Source organism: Siphateles boraxobius, unplaced genomic scaffold (genome assembly GCF_051911475.1).
Source record: "Siphateles boraxobius isolate OS27281-9 unplaced genomic scaffold, OSU_SipBor_1 12, whole genome shotgun sequence".
NCBI classification, from domain to species: domain Eukaryota; kingdom Metazoa; phylum Chordata; class Actinopteri; order Cypriniformes; family Leuciscidae; genus Siphateles; species Siphateles boraxobius.
Window position 1 is genome coordinate 8,805,738 of NW_027508722.1, and position 18,746 is coordinate 8,824,483.

General features: G+C 36.8%; 1 protein-coding gene across 1 annotated transcript in view; it reads right to left on the reverse strand.

Moving 5' to 3' along the window:
- cdkal1 (CDK5 regulatory subunit associated protein 1-like 1) overlaps window positions 1-18,522 on the reverse strand; it is a 462,830-nt gene extending 444,308 nt beyond the window's left edge. The window contains exons 1-3 of the mRNA XM_077207373.1: window positions 18,307-18,522; window positions 11,793-11,953; window positions 8,856-8,968 (exon numbers count right to left, since the gene is read on the reverse strand). Of these exons, the coding sequence (XP_077063488.1) occupies window positions 8,856-8,968; window positions 11,793-11,950 (271 nt within the window). The 5' untranslated portion in view covers window positions 11,951-11,953; window positions 18,307-18,522. The remainder of the gene's footprint in view (window positions 1-8,855; window positions 8,969-11,792; window positions 11,954-18,306) is intronic.
- Window positions 18,523-18,746: the final 224 nt, after the last annotated feature.

The window sequence follows — 18,746 nt, forward strand, 5'->3', positions numbered from 1 at the left end:
AATTATTTGGAATGAAAGTTTCAGAGAACACAGATTGTTGCTATAATCGCATGACAGCTAAACAGACAAGACAATTCCAACCATGTATCTTATCTGTAGATCAAATCAAATTTCATGAGGTGCGATTATAGTAATTTTTATACATTCAGGAGGGAAAAAAGTGGCTCAACTGGTCAAAAGAAACGCTCATGTGATGTGACAGCAAACACATACAAATGACATGCTGAGAAAGAGAACAATAGTGTAAGAGAAAGAAATAGAAAAGATGAAAATGCTTGTCTTTGTCCCTGACTGAACATTACAGACAAATGAAAGAAAGGAAAAACAACAGTATACTTGACGTTAAAAGCTTTAAATGTCTAAGAAGACGATATTCACTCCAACTAGGGCTGGACGATTTTGGCTAAATTCATAATCGCGATTAATCGAAGTTACCTCGACTACGATTATTGAAAAAAAATTCTCTCATGTGTCACTGGCAAGGCTTATACTGTAAATATGTTCACGGTTATTTTTTTTAATGAAAGAATGCATAATCCTATCTTTGTGATTCTAAAATAGGGAAACACACAGATAGCTTTTAATGCTTATCTATTAAATATTTCAAACAATTGAATCAAACAAAGCATACAATGCTTGAAATAAAAACGTCTTATAAAAAAGTAATTAAGTTTTAATGTAAAAAGAAAGTTTCCTAAAAATGTAGAAAATAGTTATTTTTGTAAACAAAATAAATGATTGTAAATATTGCCATCTTAAAAGTAAAAAAATTATAAATAAAAAAAAATCATTTTCATATTGTGTAGCATTTGTAAATGCTTGTGTTATCGAAACCTACTTTGTGGGGTGGAGGCACTTGCTGGGCGTTTGTCAGTCTCTCGCTTTTTTCGCGTGTTTCTTTGGTACAAGCATCTCCTGTTGCTGAGTTGACTCAGTGTTTGAGTTCCCTTTCACACAGAGATTCCGGAAAATACAAGGATAAAGTGGCCTGGGATTTGACCCGGGTTCGTTTGACATTGGTTCATTCACATTGCCAGTGATTTTCCAGAATCAAGAGAGTGCGTTCACACAGACACACACAACCCGCAAAGACACGTGACATGTCCCAGCGGCGTCTATAGTTTGCTTATGAGCTGCGATTTCTCTCGAGAAACCACGCTTGTGCATTTTTTTTCTCTGATTAGATCATAAACTAGCGCATTACGAACCGTTTCACGCTGGCGAACGATCCCGACTTAGCGCCATCATTGCGACACGGCATTGATTACGGCTTTGTTCACACACCGCGCGTTCCGGGACTAAACACGGCAATGTTACTATGTCCCCAACCTGACCGAAATAACCGACATGGTAAAATTACTTCGGTTATAAGCTCTGAATTTCGGTTTCGATTATTATCCAGCCCTAACTCCAACTGAAGTAAACTTTAAATTTCCTCAGGTTTAAAGCTTTACAACATTTACCCCTACAAATAGGTATAAACAGAAAAGGCAAACTGAGTACACACAGTAGTTCTCCAATTTAATATAAAACCACATGTATGGCAGAACCTGTGCAAGGCAATGATACACCAATGATTCCTCATTGATGCTATGTCCAGCCATGTCAGTTACTGACATATAAATTGCCAGAACATGCAGCAAGTTTGTCTTGGCTTCAGAATACAAGCCCTCAAATCCAAGATCTCTGCAGTGAGGGGACTCATTTCAGACAGTCGTGCTGATAACTGCAAAATGGCCATGCTGAGCATCACCAATACAAGAGGCCTCATTAAACCCTGCATGATGCTTTTTACATAATACAACCACTGCAGATCCCTCCAAAGCTTTAGCATGCGCCATTGTACCAAACACACTTTTATCAAGACTATGTCAACCCTCTACACACACATTGTCAATAGAATCACTATTGGCTTGTATATTTTTTTTGTTTACTCACCAGAAGTTTGAGGCTCACACAGAGGCACATTTTAGGACCCTGACAAAAGTTTTTTTAGTTGACTAGTAGTCGTTCATTTAAGCAAATAGTTGACTAGTTGCACATTTATGATATTAATTTAATTACTTAAATATATACTGGGGGGTACCTTTAAAATATAAATTAGCGCTCAAGCACCTGCATAATTTGCCACAGCGCACCAGGGAAAGTTATGATTATGAATGTGTTGGAAAAAACAGCAAGGAGACTTACTGAATTTATTGGTAAACTAAAGTTTTCCGAGTTGGTGTTTGCTGCAAGGATCAGAGCTGAAGATATGGACTCACTTAACTCCGTAGTACAGTGGAAGAGAGAAATGCACATTCCATATGGACTACATGATCAGAGATTTTATTGGTTCATTTAAAAGTAGACATTTAATGCTTTCTAAATACTTCCCTTACAGACAAATGAGTTTGTTCATTTTCGTGACGCACTCCAGAAAGTAGTTCACAGACACAGAGACGGCAGAAAGCGCAAGCTGCTTGTTTTCTTTATTTTGCAGACCTACAGGTTTTGTTATTGTGAATTTACACAAATAAAATTAGACTCTTTAAAGTTTCAAATTATATATTATTCTTATCTGTATGACCAAAAATGACAGTTATTTTCGCTGTTATCAGGAAAAAACTGCAAGTATATATTTAAGTGCACATTTAACTCTCTGGGGTCGAGAAACGCGTCGGCGTGTTTTGCTCGATTTTTCACATAGCAGGAAAATAGACTTAAAATACTCTGACATTTTTGGTCATTCAGACTTAAGAAATATAAAAAAATTAACTGTTGAATGTCTATTTTTTTATGTTTCCACTTACAATCGAAATAAAACATTGTGCTCTCAGCTGATTATTCTGCTAATGTGACACGCCCACGGAGAGCGTGCGGTATTAAGACGCAAATTATCTAAGGTAAGCCATGCAAACATGCCAACGCCCACCAGTTGGTTTATAAAACACATCATGTCTAATAAAAACTTGTACTTTACCTCATCTTGCTACCTGTGAGGAATAATACTATCTAATAACCCTTGAAAATGTACCAAAGTGCTGGTAGTTTCATTTCGAGGGGCAACGGATCCAGCTGATGTAGCAAGTAATTTATTCTTAAGTGCTTTGTTCTAATCGCGATATTGAATAGTGTCTGTACACCGCAAAAAGACCGTTTAAATATGAATTGCGTGTCTGTGTGTAGGCTAAATGATGAATGAACAACACAGACGCGCGCACGTTGTTTACTACAGTTATACAGCGCGTGTCTGTGCCGTTCATTCACTCTCGCACCTACATTAGTAAACGTTATTTTTACATGAACACATCCAAACTATATTGCTATAACCTACTAAGATGAGTAAAAATAGACTGAAATATGTTGAAAAAATGTCTGTATAAGCAACAAACTGCAAATTAACATGTATATGCTAATATATCATACACAATATGTTATAGAATAAATATGAATGTTTAGACAAGATTTTGTGATTAGTTTTGGATAGATTATAAAGTTTGGACTTTAAAAAAAGACTACAGTCACATTAAATAGTTAAGCTTTTGTTCACCAATTTCTGCTCATATTTTAAATATACTATAGTATGATGTTTTGTCAAAAATAAAGTAGGTATATTGAATTATCAACTAAGATGTTATTATAGTGTTTGTTCCAATATTCAAACTAATGAATCCTTACCTTTTTAATATGTATGATAAAATATATAATTTTTACAAAGAAAGAATGCACTTGAAATATTGTTAAAACTGTAATTGTTGTTGTAATTGTAACCTATTTGTAATTGGTTACAATTTCTAATTGTAAAATATGTATATATATAGATAATTTCTTTTGTCCTTGCATTCTTTGGGACCCTGTGACACACCTGTGTGAAAGGCTAATTAATATGCAGCTCATTATGTATGTGGCACATTATCCGTCCTTTGTCTTCTCAGGTGTGAACACGCCTCCACGCATATTGCCTTTCCAAACAAAAGGTGTCTTATAAAATTTAAATCAATGTATTGTTTTGTGTAAATGATTAGGCAGGATGATTTTCAGATCATTTTGAAGCAAAAACTCTAGGCAACAACGCCCATTAGTCAAAAGTCTTGTGGTCACATATTTAGTATGTGTTTTGTGGCCTTATTTCAGACCCTTTAAGTTTTATTTTTTTCAATAACCATGCATAAACAATATTCTCTCAAAAATGCAAACATGTACATACATTTTGCTCACATATTATGGTAGCCCTGTTTGTGCAAAATAGAGGGTAATTACACCTTTGCTATTAATATGTTTATAAGCAACTGAAAAAAGCGCAAATGTCAGGGCATGTCAAAACATCAAGGACCCCAAAAACACCTTAGACCTCAGAGGGTTAAAGTGGCTAACGTTAAGCTACTACGTATATGTTTCAAATAATAAGCCATATTTGAGGTCGGTGAATGATAGGCAAACATTTGGATTTCCTACCCGACATTGGCTACTGTAATTACCACATGGACCGGCCGTGTTAACGATCCGCATAATGAGTGTGTTAAATATATGCATGACTATTTTAAATATATGCACAGAGATTTAAAACAGTATGAATAGATAAGAGCCAGTAAAAAACAAATTGGGGTACGGGTTAACGTTAAATGAAATGCTCTTTTTTTCGTTCAACCGAAAATGTGCAGGGAGTTCACTGTTGATATAGTAATGAACAGATAAATCATGTAATCTTATTTCACTGTTGTTGCCAATGTTGAGGTCATTTCAGCTTCGTACAAAGTTTGCTTCTTTTGTATTTAATTTTACAATTGTTAAGGCGGGCAAGCTTTACCATTCAATTGAACTGAGTTTATGCATTTTAGACACTTACATTGTTCTTGCTCCGTCCATGCATTAACTGCATCCTTGTCTGAGCCGAATTTTCTATTTACTTCAACTGCTCAGTCCTGTGGTATTATCAATGGTATGACCTATTTCAGGAGTTGCCATAATTAAAATATAAAATCAGAATATGAGCATAGCTAGCTTACATTCACTAAAATATTGAAACGTTAGCGATGCTGATTCAAAACGCGAGCGCCAGTGATTGAAAGTCAAAGCGCGTTTGAACGCCCCGCCCCCCAGCTGAACTGGAAGTTTTGATTGGTTTTGCACCCGAGTCAGACATTTCTGTTATTGGCTGAAGCGCAGAGCTCCACCGCAGTAGTTTGAAAAGTGTCTGTCAAATGTCAACTCGCCCTGTTGCATCCTTCAATACCATGGATCACCTCCACATCACCTCCATTTTGGGTCCAACCTTGATCTCCCTGTCCATGCTCCATCTCTATTCCATTTTTGAGTACCATAAGGTCTCTGATATTTATGCAGATGATACCCAGCCTCATCTTCCTATAAAATCTGGAATGAACTCTGGTGTATCCATCCAACCTTTAATGTCCTTTAGACATACGAACAGAAGACACAGAGACACCAACCACCATAGTCACATGTTTGCCGGGAGCCAGAGCGCCTGACATCAAAGCAAATTTAAAAGTGCTGGCTACTGCTAATAGTAAATTTTCTAAGATTATTATTCACATTGGAACTAATGATGTTTGACTTCACCAGTCGGAGATCACTAAAATTTACGTTAAAGAGGTGTGTGAACTCGCCTGTTCGTCGGAGTTATGAGATACTTAATAGACTGACCTCACTCAATGGCTGGCTGTCTAAGTGATGCCCGTAAAATTATATAGGGTTCATTGACAATCGGAAAGTTTCTGGGGCAGACATGACCTGTTGAAAAGAGATGGTATTCACCCCTTCTGGAATGGTTCTGCTCTTCTCTCTACTAATATGGCACATAGTCTTAGAGCTCAAACATGACAATCTGGGGCTGAGGTCAGGAAGGACACAAACTGGCTAAACCAACCGTCTGCTAGCGGTCTCACGTCACTGAGGTCAGATAAATCTAGGGATGGGAATCGAGAACCGGTTCAACTCGAGAACTTTATATAATAACTTTATAATATATTTATAAATATTTATAAAACTTTATTCTTATATAGCGCCTTTAAAGCAGCTTCTCAAGGCGCTTTACATAATAAAAAAAGCACATTTAAAATACAACACTCAGAGGAAAAATAAAATAAAAATAAAATACAATAAAAAGTCAAGTAAAAGCTAACCTAAAAAAATTGTTTTCAATAAAGATTTGAAATTACTTAAAGACTGTGCATCTCTGATAGTTGGAGGTAATGCATTCCAAAGCCTAGGAGCATAGGATGAGAAAGCCCTATCCCCTACAGTACGCAACCGAGTCTGTGGGACTGCCAATAGACCAGCTTGTGAAGAGCGTAAATGACGCTTGGGTGTGTATAAAGTTAAAAGCGCAGACAAATACTGCGGTGCCAGACCATGCAGTGCCTTATATGTGAGCATAAGGATTTTAAAGTCAACTCGGAACCTGACCGGGAGCCAGTGCAAAGACTTTAAAATTGGTGTAATATGCTCATTTCTTCTGATTCCAGTCAAGATCCTAGCAGCAGAATTTTGTACACATTGTAATTTTTTCAGTGTAGTTTTAGGGACCCCAGCAAGAAGTGCACTGCAATAGTCAATACGAGAAAAAACTAAAGTATTAATAAGCCTTTCAGTCACCGAGACGGTTCTAAGTTTTACATACCATCGATATTGTATGCCCTCGACGTTAACGATTCCTCTTATAGACGCTCCTGCTCTAAGTCCCAGCCATAATATACAGACCTCAAACTCACAACTTTCCCTTTTGTCCTTTATCGGGCACCATAGCGCAACGTCTAAGCGATTTGAGCAGAGAAGGTAATCATGGAGAGGAAAAGACGATCTAAAACTTGGCTTTATTTTACTAAACGAGACAAATTATGCTGTTTCCTGTTTGCAATTACAGGGTTTTTCCTGCATTGAATTTATGTGCACGCCGAAGCGAATTTTTGTCCCGCCAAAATCTTATTTGACCGGTGAGTAATGTAGATGAACTGCTGCGCTTGTCACAGGGCACGTTTAACTGAAAGAACGAGCAGGCAGAGAGAGAGAGAGAGACCCGGTCAAGCGCGCGCACTATCACTTCGGAGCCACGCGAAAGTGTAAACAAGACTTCACCATCTACAAACTAAGCGCTGTCTTGCTCTCTCTCCCTCACACATATTAACCAAAATAAATCGACACGATGTTAAAAGGTCGGAAGACCAAAGTTTCATGTGGAGCATTCGGAGATTTTGTTTTCATGAATTACCGCTGGGTGTGAATTGTGCTAAAATAAGTTACCTTATCTTCTCTGAAAAGCGTTCCGCACATTCAGCTGACATAAAACAACCCTTTAAATAAAAGAAAAGAAAAAAAACGATCCAGTGATTTAATGTTTTCTTTGTTGACACAAATCTTGTGGGATCTCCATGTCCTAACTGCTGGGATAATCACACAACGCGCATAACACGTCCAATTCGCGAACTAATGACTCATTTGAACCGATTAATTTAATGAATGGTTAAAAAGACTGATCTTTCCAACACTGAACTCACCAGACATCTGAATCGATGTATAACTAATCGGCAAAACTTTACAATAAGGTTCCATTTATTACATAAAAAGTACAGTTTGCTAACTCAAGGGTAAGCTTAAAAACAAATAAAAACACTTTTTTTTGCTGAAAAAGCATATGACTATTTTCCACACTGTGGTATCAGGAATCGATAAGAGAATCGTTAAAGAATCGGTTCGATAAGCAGAATCGTCAGTGGCATTGATATTGATAAAATCGTATCAATTCCCATCCCTAGATAAATCCCATCACATAGACACTCTTTCACCTAGATATCATCATATAGAGACTATGTCTGTTATACAAGAACAGACCTGGACGATGACATTACGGTTTACTCCAGAGCGGATTTTTATATATATATAAAAAAAATTTAAAACAAAAATGAAAGATCACTTAACTTACTTAAGCTGGACTGTGACGCCATTTTCTTCTGGAAACAAACTTTTTTGCATTATTTTTCTTTTATCTCTGTCTTTGAAACAATCTGTATTGTAAAAAGCGCTACATAAATAAATGTGACTTGACACAAATTTTCTCCAGTTGAATGAGAATAAGACCGTTAATAAGAAGTTATTCTGTTTTGCCCCTCACAACTACTTGAAAATTCCAGTGCTTACCTGGTTCCAGTTCAAACAAATATTCATACCAATTTCAAAAACCTGGGGGTATCTTTGATGCGCAAGCATTTTACAGCTTAAGGGGCTTCGTAAGCTCAAAACTTTTCTGATTTTCAATGATTTGGAGACTGTTATTCAAGCATTCATCTTTTCTAGGCTTGATTAATACAGCACTTTATGTTCCAGAATTAATCAGTTCTCATTTTTATGTCACTGTCCTGTGCTGCTTTGTATTGTATATATTAGATCTTTTCTCATAATAATTCTATTTAAAAAAAGATATATATTAATTAATTATTTTACTTTCTTTTAGGTTTATACATAACTGGTCTATATTATTTGATGGTTTTTTTGCAGCATGATGCTTTAACCCGATGTTGTGCAGCACTTTGGTCCACATTCATTTTTTTTTGGTTATACTTTATTTTAAGGTGCCATTATTATTGTAATTATATATTTAAAGTACTGAGTAATATCAATTAACAACATGTACTTATTACAGGGTTAGGGTAGGATTACGGTTTGGCAGGATTAGGGTTTGGTTGAGGCGGGTAAGTTGCATGTTATTATGCATAGTTTACTGTTACTACTTTGGTGAATCAATGTAACATATGTAACAAGGACACTGTAAAAAAGTGTTACCCTTGTTTTTAAAGTGCTATATAAATATAATTTGACATTGAAGACAGCAGACAGCCTAATCTGTTTACACAGAGTACCTGTTATTTTATAGCCGCTTGCAGCCAACTGCCCCGCCATGTATTCACCATCAGAGCTGTTGTGAGAGCAGCCCCAAGTCCTCACCCAGATCTTCTGTGTGCCAGGAATCACACTGTAAATAAGGCAGAAGATTAAAGGTTTATCATTTATGAATGCTTCCTCTCCAGGGTTGTTTGGATGTTATATTCTGATAAACATAGATCAAAAAACAAACAAAAAAAATACCTGAAAACAATGTAAGAAAATCTGAATCTATACTGTACAGCAGTCATCTTCAAGATCGTTTAATAGTGATTACATTGTTGTAGATCTGAAATGGCCCACACTGTCAACACATTTATTTCCAAGCTTTATCCACTAGATGGCAATATTTAATCAGTGTAACTGTAACTATCACAAAATTATAGGTTTCATTCGGATATTTATGTTGTGCGATTTAGATTTGTTTTTTTACAAGCAAATTGGCTGATTCAGATTTCTTTATGCTAATTTATTTGTTGTTTATTGGCTCTATAGTATAGGGGCAGTCATGGCCCAATGGTTAGAGTCAGACTCTGTCTTTACCCAATACCGACTGAGGTGTCCTCGAGCAAAGCGCACCCACAAATTACTCACTGGGTGCCGCAGCAAAAAAGGCTGCCCACTGCTGTGTCCACAGTTTGCAGTGTGTGCGCGCGTTTTCACTAATCACTAACCGTACTGCTGTGTGGGAACTAACTTGGAAGGGTTAAATGCAGAGGACAAATTCCGACATAACAGGCATTTGAAATTAGATGCAACCACTGAATTTAATCATGTTATGATTAAAGTGTAGCAACCAAACAAGGATGCTACACACACTTTGCGTCGCTGTACACAAAGCAGTGCTGCGCTTATAAACACTACAGTCAGTTCCTTTCAGAGATACATTCATATCCACCCCCAATTATTATTAATAATTTTTCTTCCTATATTTCGAGCATCGCAAACAGTGAGCTTGCTGTGCCTGGTACAGTATTTGCTCTGCTGATGCATCTTGTGTTCTCTTCTTTGCGTCCGTCTTCGGCATGTCTCATCTCTGTCCTGTATTAACATCCTGTTTACAGACTTCGCAATATTTCCATACAAATTACATTTTGGGAAATTATTGTAATACAGTTTGTGTGCAAATCCAGAATAGAGATCGGCAAAAATAAAAACTGGTTTCGAATTATGGTCAGTTGACTGGTGTACCTCTATTTTATGTTCGTTTCTGTTGTAACTTCATCTCCACAGGAGCCTACTGTTGCTATAGCAACAAATGCAACTTTAATGCCTATCTGACTGACAGATAAACTGCATTCTTACTTCAAAATCCCCTTTTACACAGCAATTATTGCAAATTAACGTAAAACTACCAGAACGACTTTTCTGGTAAATACACAAATGGGCTGTTCACACATGATCTCTAATAGGCCAATTCACACTGCAAAGACAGAGGCAGACCAACGGCGAAAGTCACCAGATTACAGCATTATGAATCAGACATTTTAATTCCGATTCAGCGTGTTCAATCAGCAAAAACAAGCTCCGACAGACACCAACACTCTCCAAAAAGGAGTAACATGTTCTTGCGCATTTAATTCAATTGCATAGGTAATGTTATAGTATGACCCATTTCAGGGGAGGCCAAAATGATACTTTAAAATAGAATCAGCTATAGAAAATAATCTTCATACTTATAAGTATATGAAGATACATTTTAAACACCCCAGACTTTGTCTAGATCCGGTGTTCTGTCGATTTGTCCTACCTTGTCAGATGTTGCTACCTCCAATTGAAACAGTAAGTAGAACCATTCGACAGCAAAAAAAATGCTACCCATCAGATTGTGCAAATCATATTCATGTGTTTGAGGGTTTATTAACATCCATACCTACCCCTACCTTAAACCTACTCTTAAAACAATGCATGGATTTTTTTTTTTTAAATGACAAAATATTGATGTGCGCAGTAAGCCCTAGTAGGACAATCTGGTGGTTAGGATGAAATGCAAGGACACCGCCCAAATACCTCAATTTTTGGTGAAAATTTTAGGGGCTCTTTAAGGTCAGGTTTGTTGATATACCTTCACATGATCAATGTGATATGTCCTCAGTGATTTTATTGGATTTGTCACATTTGCATCCTGGTGTTCATGGTTGGTGTTAAAAATATGCTCATACAAGGGTTTACCCTGGAAAACTTCAAAAAGGAAAGAAAAAAAAAGGAAAATAAGTATTGCATACAGTTGCACAATTAGTTGAAAAATTATTGATTAGTTGTGACTAATGATAAAAAAATGGGTCTATTCACGTGTGTGTGTGTGTGTGTGTGTGTGTGTGTGTGTGTGTGTGTGTGTGTGTGTGTGTGTGTGTGTGTGTGTGTGTTTTTGCACCAGCTGCAGCAGTAGCCAGCAACCAAACATGTTTTCCAATTGGAGATAATTTATTGGCCTGGAAGAAATCAGCTTAATTTCACTTAAACGCAAGCTTATTTTGTTTCCAGCTCCTCACTGATGGAGCTCTGGGCTCTCGTGAATGCTCTCATTATCGTGAGAGTCCAGAAGTGTATGCAAGGAGATCCAGGAGAGATCATGAAGATCTCCCATGTTTTCTGTCTAAATGTATATTTAAGGTAACTTTTAAGGCAAAATGTGAAAGTGCACATTCCCATAAACTACGTTATGCACATTATCTTGAGGGAATCCACCTTTATTGCATGTCATGGCTTAGCTGAAGACTTACTTACAGATAATAAAATATTTGCATAAAAATAAATGGATGGAAACTCAGCAAATAAGATGTGCAACATGACTATCACAACAGCACCTGAGCGCACCAATAGGTCTGTGAAATCTTCACAATACCTTTCATACAGGGTTAGTTTAAGGAGAGGACCAGTGTAATGTGACTGCATGTAACAGTTGTGTTTCTGACCTGTCTACTAGAAGCTCTTCTCCTGCAGGCTGTTGCTTGTGCTTGCGTGGGCGAGGCACAATGCTTCTCCTGGCAAACTGGCGCTCAAGGGGAGTAGGGTCATGGGAGGTCACCATATCCTCGATATCATCAACAAGAGACTCACAAGCAGAGGGCATGATCTAATAAAAAAAAATGCACTGGATGAAATACCGCAGAGTAAATCTTTATTTTATTAGTTTTATTTGTTAATCTATTTTTAACTGGGACAGTGCATATTAATAAACTTTTCAGTTGCCTAAATGTGCCAGAGTTAGCCGAGGGCTATTTTTCATCTGTAATTTCTTGACAGAAGTCACCCTAAAACAGAATATATGATTACAAATAAACAATAGTTAAATTTAATAAGGAAACAATAATAACGAAAAACAAAAAATATAGCATACACAGTTGATTAGGGGTGGGACAAAATATTGACAGAGCAACATGTTGTCGCTACTTCATGGCTCCTCGAGGTGGCGCTCAACACATGAATGAGGGAAACATGAAACAAACAAGTTAGCCTAAGCCTAAGAAAAAGGTTTTTAAAAGGAAGGACAGCAGTGCGAAGAAAATAATAGATGCCCCAGCCACGTTTAAGTCCAAAGTCTGGACCCACTTCCGCTTTTATACCATTGATGAGACAAACAAAAATTGACAATGAGTATGTGATATACAAGAACTGCCAGGTAAATGTAAAATGCACAGGTATTACCACAAACATGCAAAGCCACAAAGCCATCACCCTGATCTCATTGAAAAGGTTTAATTTACTTAAAATATTCAATTTAATTTACAGACTGAAAAACTTTGTGCTGTTCAAACAGTTTGGACTTGAATAAAAAGAGAAAACCAGGACTTAACATTTTAACAGGCATTTTGCTTTCATAGTGAACATCTTTCTTGTAATAGTTTATATGAGCAGTTTCAATCAGGGTTTTGTTACCATCACAGTGTTGAAAGAGCACTTCTAGTGTTTAGGCTTTAAACTAGAGTCAGGCTCTAGAGTCAAAAGATCTATTACTAGCTGCTGATTCTTGTCTTTTATCAATACTTATACTTCTGTGCCAAGTGCTAAGTGCAATACTTAGTATAGAATGTGAAATGGTATCCAATGCTCCACTCTTAAGCAGACTGGAATCTATTGGAATTAAAGGTATGGCTCTAAGCTGGTTTTGTTCCCATCTCACAGACCACATTCAAAGTTGTCACTGGTGTCCCCCACGGTGTCAGGGCGCACTAAAAATGTCAGAAACGTTAGGCCTATCTCTCCGGAGACTGTAAGCTGGATCACGAACAGTTCGTTCGTTCACTTCTGTTGTCGCATGTTTTCTCAACGAGCTACCCCTACAGCTGTGAGGCGTATATTTCACAACAATGTCGTAAAAAAACTCACTTGCGGCTCCCTCCTCCTCCTTTCTACCGCTGCTCATGTGCATTTGTTATTATCGGAGCCGGCCAACTTTTGAGGGCGGCGTGTGTGTTTATCATAGACAGTAAAGGAATTGCCGTAAACCAGTTTGTGTTTCTCGCTCGTTCACACTTCTCACAAGACTTCCTATTTCCAACTTACCGGGACCTTAGTCCCCATGTTGCCGGGTTGGTTTTCCGCCTAGGAATGTTGGGGGGAGCGGGGAAAGTCACCATTCTCACCAGTACAGGTTATTAAACCATCCAAATGATTTCTAAACGGTTTTATTAAGTTGAAATAGTTGCTGCATGCCCCTTTTAGTGAATTTCCAAGCCTGTCATTTTGACATTTTTGTGTACATTTGATAGTTTAGAAGCACACATGAAATCCAAAGTATTGTTGTCTGCTTCGGAGTGCCTTGGGAACAGCATCTCTTGCGCAGACTTTTTTTTATTAAAAGCGTCCCACAATTTAGCAACAGTAGCTAGACTGCATTTTACAACAATCCCCGATCATGCTAATTCTGTCGTTAAGTTTGAGTTTTAGGGAGAAAAGACAGCGTGCTGCGAACGGAAGGAAGTTGCGCTAGACTGAATGCGGTTATAGTTTTTAATGGTTTTACCTCAATATATTCTTTTTATAATCTTTGGAAGCCGAAATCTAAAATAAAATCAGACTAATATCACAGATCTAAAGTGTAACCATATATATGAGTATATGTTTGAATGTTTAGTTCTGTCCTCCGTCATCACTCATTAAGTAGGGCTGTTGTGTTGTTCGAGCTGTCGCACCGCTTGAGATCTCTCTCTTGGACTGCGAATAGCAAAAATGCATCGGATCAAAAAGACAAATGGTTTAATTATTAATATTATAATTAATTATAATCAATATTATTATACAAAGAGCTGTAGTAAAGCCTAAACAATCTGTTACGGTAATTTCTATTATCACTGTAAGGCTGCTTTGAAACAATTCATAGTGTTAAAAGCGCTTTATAAATGAAGGTGACTTGACAACGAGGTGCTAAAAACATTGTGTAAAGAAATACACATTCTTTTACTACAGTGCACTCCTGCCAAACACACATGCCTATAGACACAAATTACATAATTTGTACTTTTTTTTTTTTTGTCCGATTTTCATTCCAAGGATGTTAATCTTGATAATACTGTATTATTTGTCATCTTGGTAAATTTCATCTTCACAAAGCCAGCAGAAAGATTCACATCCCAATTTTGGATGTTCTCCTCTGATATAAAGTTCCGTTTTACTTCCTTTAATAAAATGTCAAAACCTTTTAACCAACGGTTTTGTATGATCCTTGAGTCTGTTGTAAGGAACCTTTCATTTTTCATGACGACATATTGTTATATGGTGTTGATTTGTGTAATTCTTACGGTGACGCATTGCTGTCACATACATATTTTTCCACTCAATTATGTCGTAATAACGAGATCTTATGTCGTTAAAACAACATATGTCGTAATAACGAGATGTTATGTCGTTAAAACGACATGTCATAATAACGAGATGTTATGTCGTTTAAACAACATTTTCTCGTAATAACGAGATTTTTTGTCGTTAAAACGACATCTTTTTCTCGTAATAACGAGATAAGAAAACTCTTAACGTGGCTTTCTATGGGAGGATGGCATTGCCGTGCACAACAAATCCTTTAAATGGTATTCAATGCAGAACAAAAATGAATAAATATAAGTAGCCTATAAAATACACAAATTATTGTGGCATTAATTAGCCCAAAAACAATATTTATTTCAAAGCCTAAACAAATTTATTTAAAGAATAACACCAGCATTGGGCGTTTATCTGTAGGCCTATAGGCTAAGTGTTGTGTTTCAGCTGCCCTTTTCAAACTGGAGCAAGAAAATGCAACAGAATTTGATTTGTTAAACATACTTCCGTCTGGCATGGCTGCTCTCTCTAACGTTAACCCTATTATTAGGTGCATACCAAGTATTTGTGCGGAGTGTGGAGTGCGCACTGCATGTCATGGAGGCGCCGGTGCCATCACTCGCATTTTCCTATCAACAGTGGAAACAACCCATCATTTCTAGTCATACAGAAAATAATAATGCATCAGTCGCAACTACTTTTACTTGTGTAAACTCACAACAACAAGAAAACGTTGTGCTTTTGTAAAAGAAAAGAAAACGAACAGGACACGCTTTCATGGTCTCCGTGAATTGGAGCACGTCTCAAATGAACTGAAAAAAAAAAGCGTATAGACTAGCCTCACAGACTTGAGAAATATAGCTATCTATATAAAGCTTGAAATGTCCACCAACGGAAAAAATCCAATCGAAAGCTAATACGTATGGTAGCCTACCATCGGATTATGTAATCCAGTCCGTATGAAAGGCGCATCTACTTTACAGCGATGTATGGAGATATATTTGCAGCCTACACTGATTTAGAAAACACTAGTTTATTAATAAACAATTAAAACGCTTCGTTAATTTATTACTTTTGCCGGTGCTTTGCGGCAAGATTTATGCATGCGCTTGAGCGCGGAATAGGCTATAGCCTATGCACCCAGGATTGAATATAAACGTGCGATTAGTCATAATTGCTTAAATGAATGACTACTAGTCTAGAAAATTCTTTAGTCTATGGCAACTCTAATCAATAGCCTAAATTGAATAGTTGACATTATTTAATTAGTATCCAGCTCTTTACATAAAATTAGTTTAGTTAGCATAATTAGTTAATGAACAAATAAAATAGTTTAAATTAAGGGTATAGCGGAGGATTTTCTTTTTCCGGGTGGGTAGCCTACACTATTGGTCCACCTAAGTGTCAATCATTCTGGTGATATGTTTACGTAAGGCCATCGTAAGTGCTCGTCCCTTCTGCGCATGCGCACTTTCAGGTGTATTATGTGTGATGAGTTACGGTTTCAGCCATTCCTTTGAAAATGGCTGAGGTTCGAAAGAGAAAAAATGTATACGAAGTGTATGATAAGAAGAGAAAGGCCGCAGAATATAAAAAACAAGACCAGAGTGATTTTGGGTGAATATTTCACACGCTGGCATGCGCTAAAAGCACAGGTTGCGCTTCCCACTGATGCCACAGTCGCGAAGATTCTACAAGACAGGTAAAGTTTGTCATACTATTTGGAGAAATCCATTTAAAATCACAGCTAGTAAAAGTTAATGTAAGCTATGATTAGCGATGCTAGCCCTGGCACAAGTCATGCACCGCGTAGACGCGTTAAACATCTCAATTTGTCTAAAGTAGCCTTGTGACCAAATGGTAAATGGTATCACGCTGAAATATTCTAAAACCTTGTGTGTTCATTTTCGATAATTACAATGTGTTCACCATAGTATTTATTACACAAATGCAACAAGCTACTTCTCCATTGCATATCATGTCTTGAGTCCTCGGTCACTCAACACGTTTAATAGGCGTTTCCTCTCGGGAGAAAATAGAGTGTTGCGCATGTGCATTTTTAAAAAAAATTGGAGAGGGCGGGTCTTCTCTAAAATTCGGAAAGATCCTCTGCTATACCTTTAAGATGCCAACCATATATTTCTATATAGCATTGCTTATTCGACCACACAAAGTACTGTTTGTAAGGTGACAATCCGTTATACATGTGAAAATTGTAGGCTGCATCTTGAAGATTTTTGTATTGTATAGTATCTTCTGTTATAAAGATGAATACAGACATTTCGTTAATAGAAAATAACACAATGTTGTAAAAAAATAACTGAGGCTATGTTCTGTTAGATGTGTTTTGACTACTTTTAATTATATCTCTAGGTAATGAAGATATAGCCTATTAACAAAAATAAATCTTATATATTAATATAAATATATGTAATATATTACATAAATATGTAATATTACATAAAAAAACGTATAGGCCTCTATAAAATATATTTTAAAAAAGGGCCTCACTGATTCATTTTGCCTGGGGTTCACCTCTTATTGGGCGCTGCTACTATTTGCTTTAGCTTTTTAAACGTAGAAGTTTGATAAAGGCGTGACAGGCTATATCAATTTTATGTGGATAAAGGCATATTTTGTACATGACTACACATGTCCTTATAAGGCCAAGAAAATATGCTATTATTATAATCTCGTCATTAAGAGAAAAATATGTCGTTTTAAAGACATAAGATCTCGTAATTACGAGAAAATATGTCGTTTTAATGACATAAGATTTTGTTATTACGACATAATTAAGTGGAAAAAATATGTTTGTGGCAACAATGCGTCACCGTAAATTCTGATAACCACTAATGATGATGTCCGTAAAATATCGGTATCATTTCATTTGAAGAAAAAAAAATAATACTAAAGACTAAACACTTAATAGCCTACGCATGTGCAGGACATCACCATTTTCTCATTTTTGTAGTTTACAAGGAGATAAGGGTTTTGTTTTCAAAAACTTGCACTTTGAAACCCCTTTTCAAAAGTTTGTGTTTTCAAGCCACCTAAACTACATAAAAGATCTTACATTTTTAGTCAAAAATGGTGTCGTGAAACAGCCCCTAAATGACTCAATGGCTCTCTCATTAAGACGTGATTTGCCGGCACCTACTGGCGGTTTTCGTTTAATATTTAAAAGTACAATTTCTTCTATCACTTCATATCCTATAGTCCAATTTTATTATTGAAAACATTAATCACAACACATTATTTATGCAATTGAAGGCTAATTGCAGTTTAAATACATACAAGAGCTCCTTCAAATATAAGCGTAACGTTACCTGCGTTTTTAATTCTAACGTTACTTGGCTTTAACGTTAACCAGTGTTTGTTGGTGTGTTACGCATGTGTGTGTTTGTAGGGTCCTTTGACTGGTATATCTTTCTTTGTAAGAATACGGTTTCAGTTTAACTCGATGTGACGTTAAAAAAGATTGACCTCCTTTAAATAACACACGCTTTGCCAATATAACTTTTATACATATCTTAAAGTGTATCTGAGTTCTGTATTATGAAACATAGCCTACATGAATGTCTCTGGGCTAAGCCCAGTTTTCCACTGAGGAAAACCCATGCGTTTACCTCAAACAAACTCTTTATAGACCGTCCAAGAGTGCGTACTTACTGGAAAGACGCCAAAAATCAATCGTATTTGGAAACACTGATAAATCCGTGGGAGTTTGAGGGGGGAAATAGAGTTGTTCTGCTCTTTGATCCGTTATATTCACGTTGTTTTGCTTTCAGAGCGCCATGCTGAAACATTTCACCTTTAACCTCGACGCAATACGGCAAGTATAAGAGGACAATCCTCAATCTAGTTATGGGCTCTTTCGAAACACTAGGGGCGGATCTGATCGATTGACAGGGGCTGTGTTCGGAATGGCACACAACTTGTTGCTTACTGCCCAGTGGCGCATACAGAATAGTGTGTGAAATAGAATATGCGAGCCATTCCACCGAAAGGGTGACATTTCTGTCCCCAGGACATTATATGTATAAACTTGCATGAAAATTAACTCTAAAATACATTTTAGTATTAAGCAAAATGTCCTGCACATTAAGCTA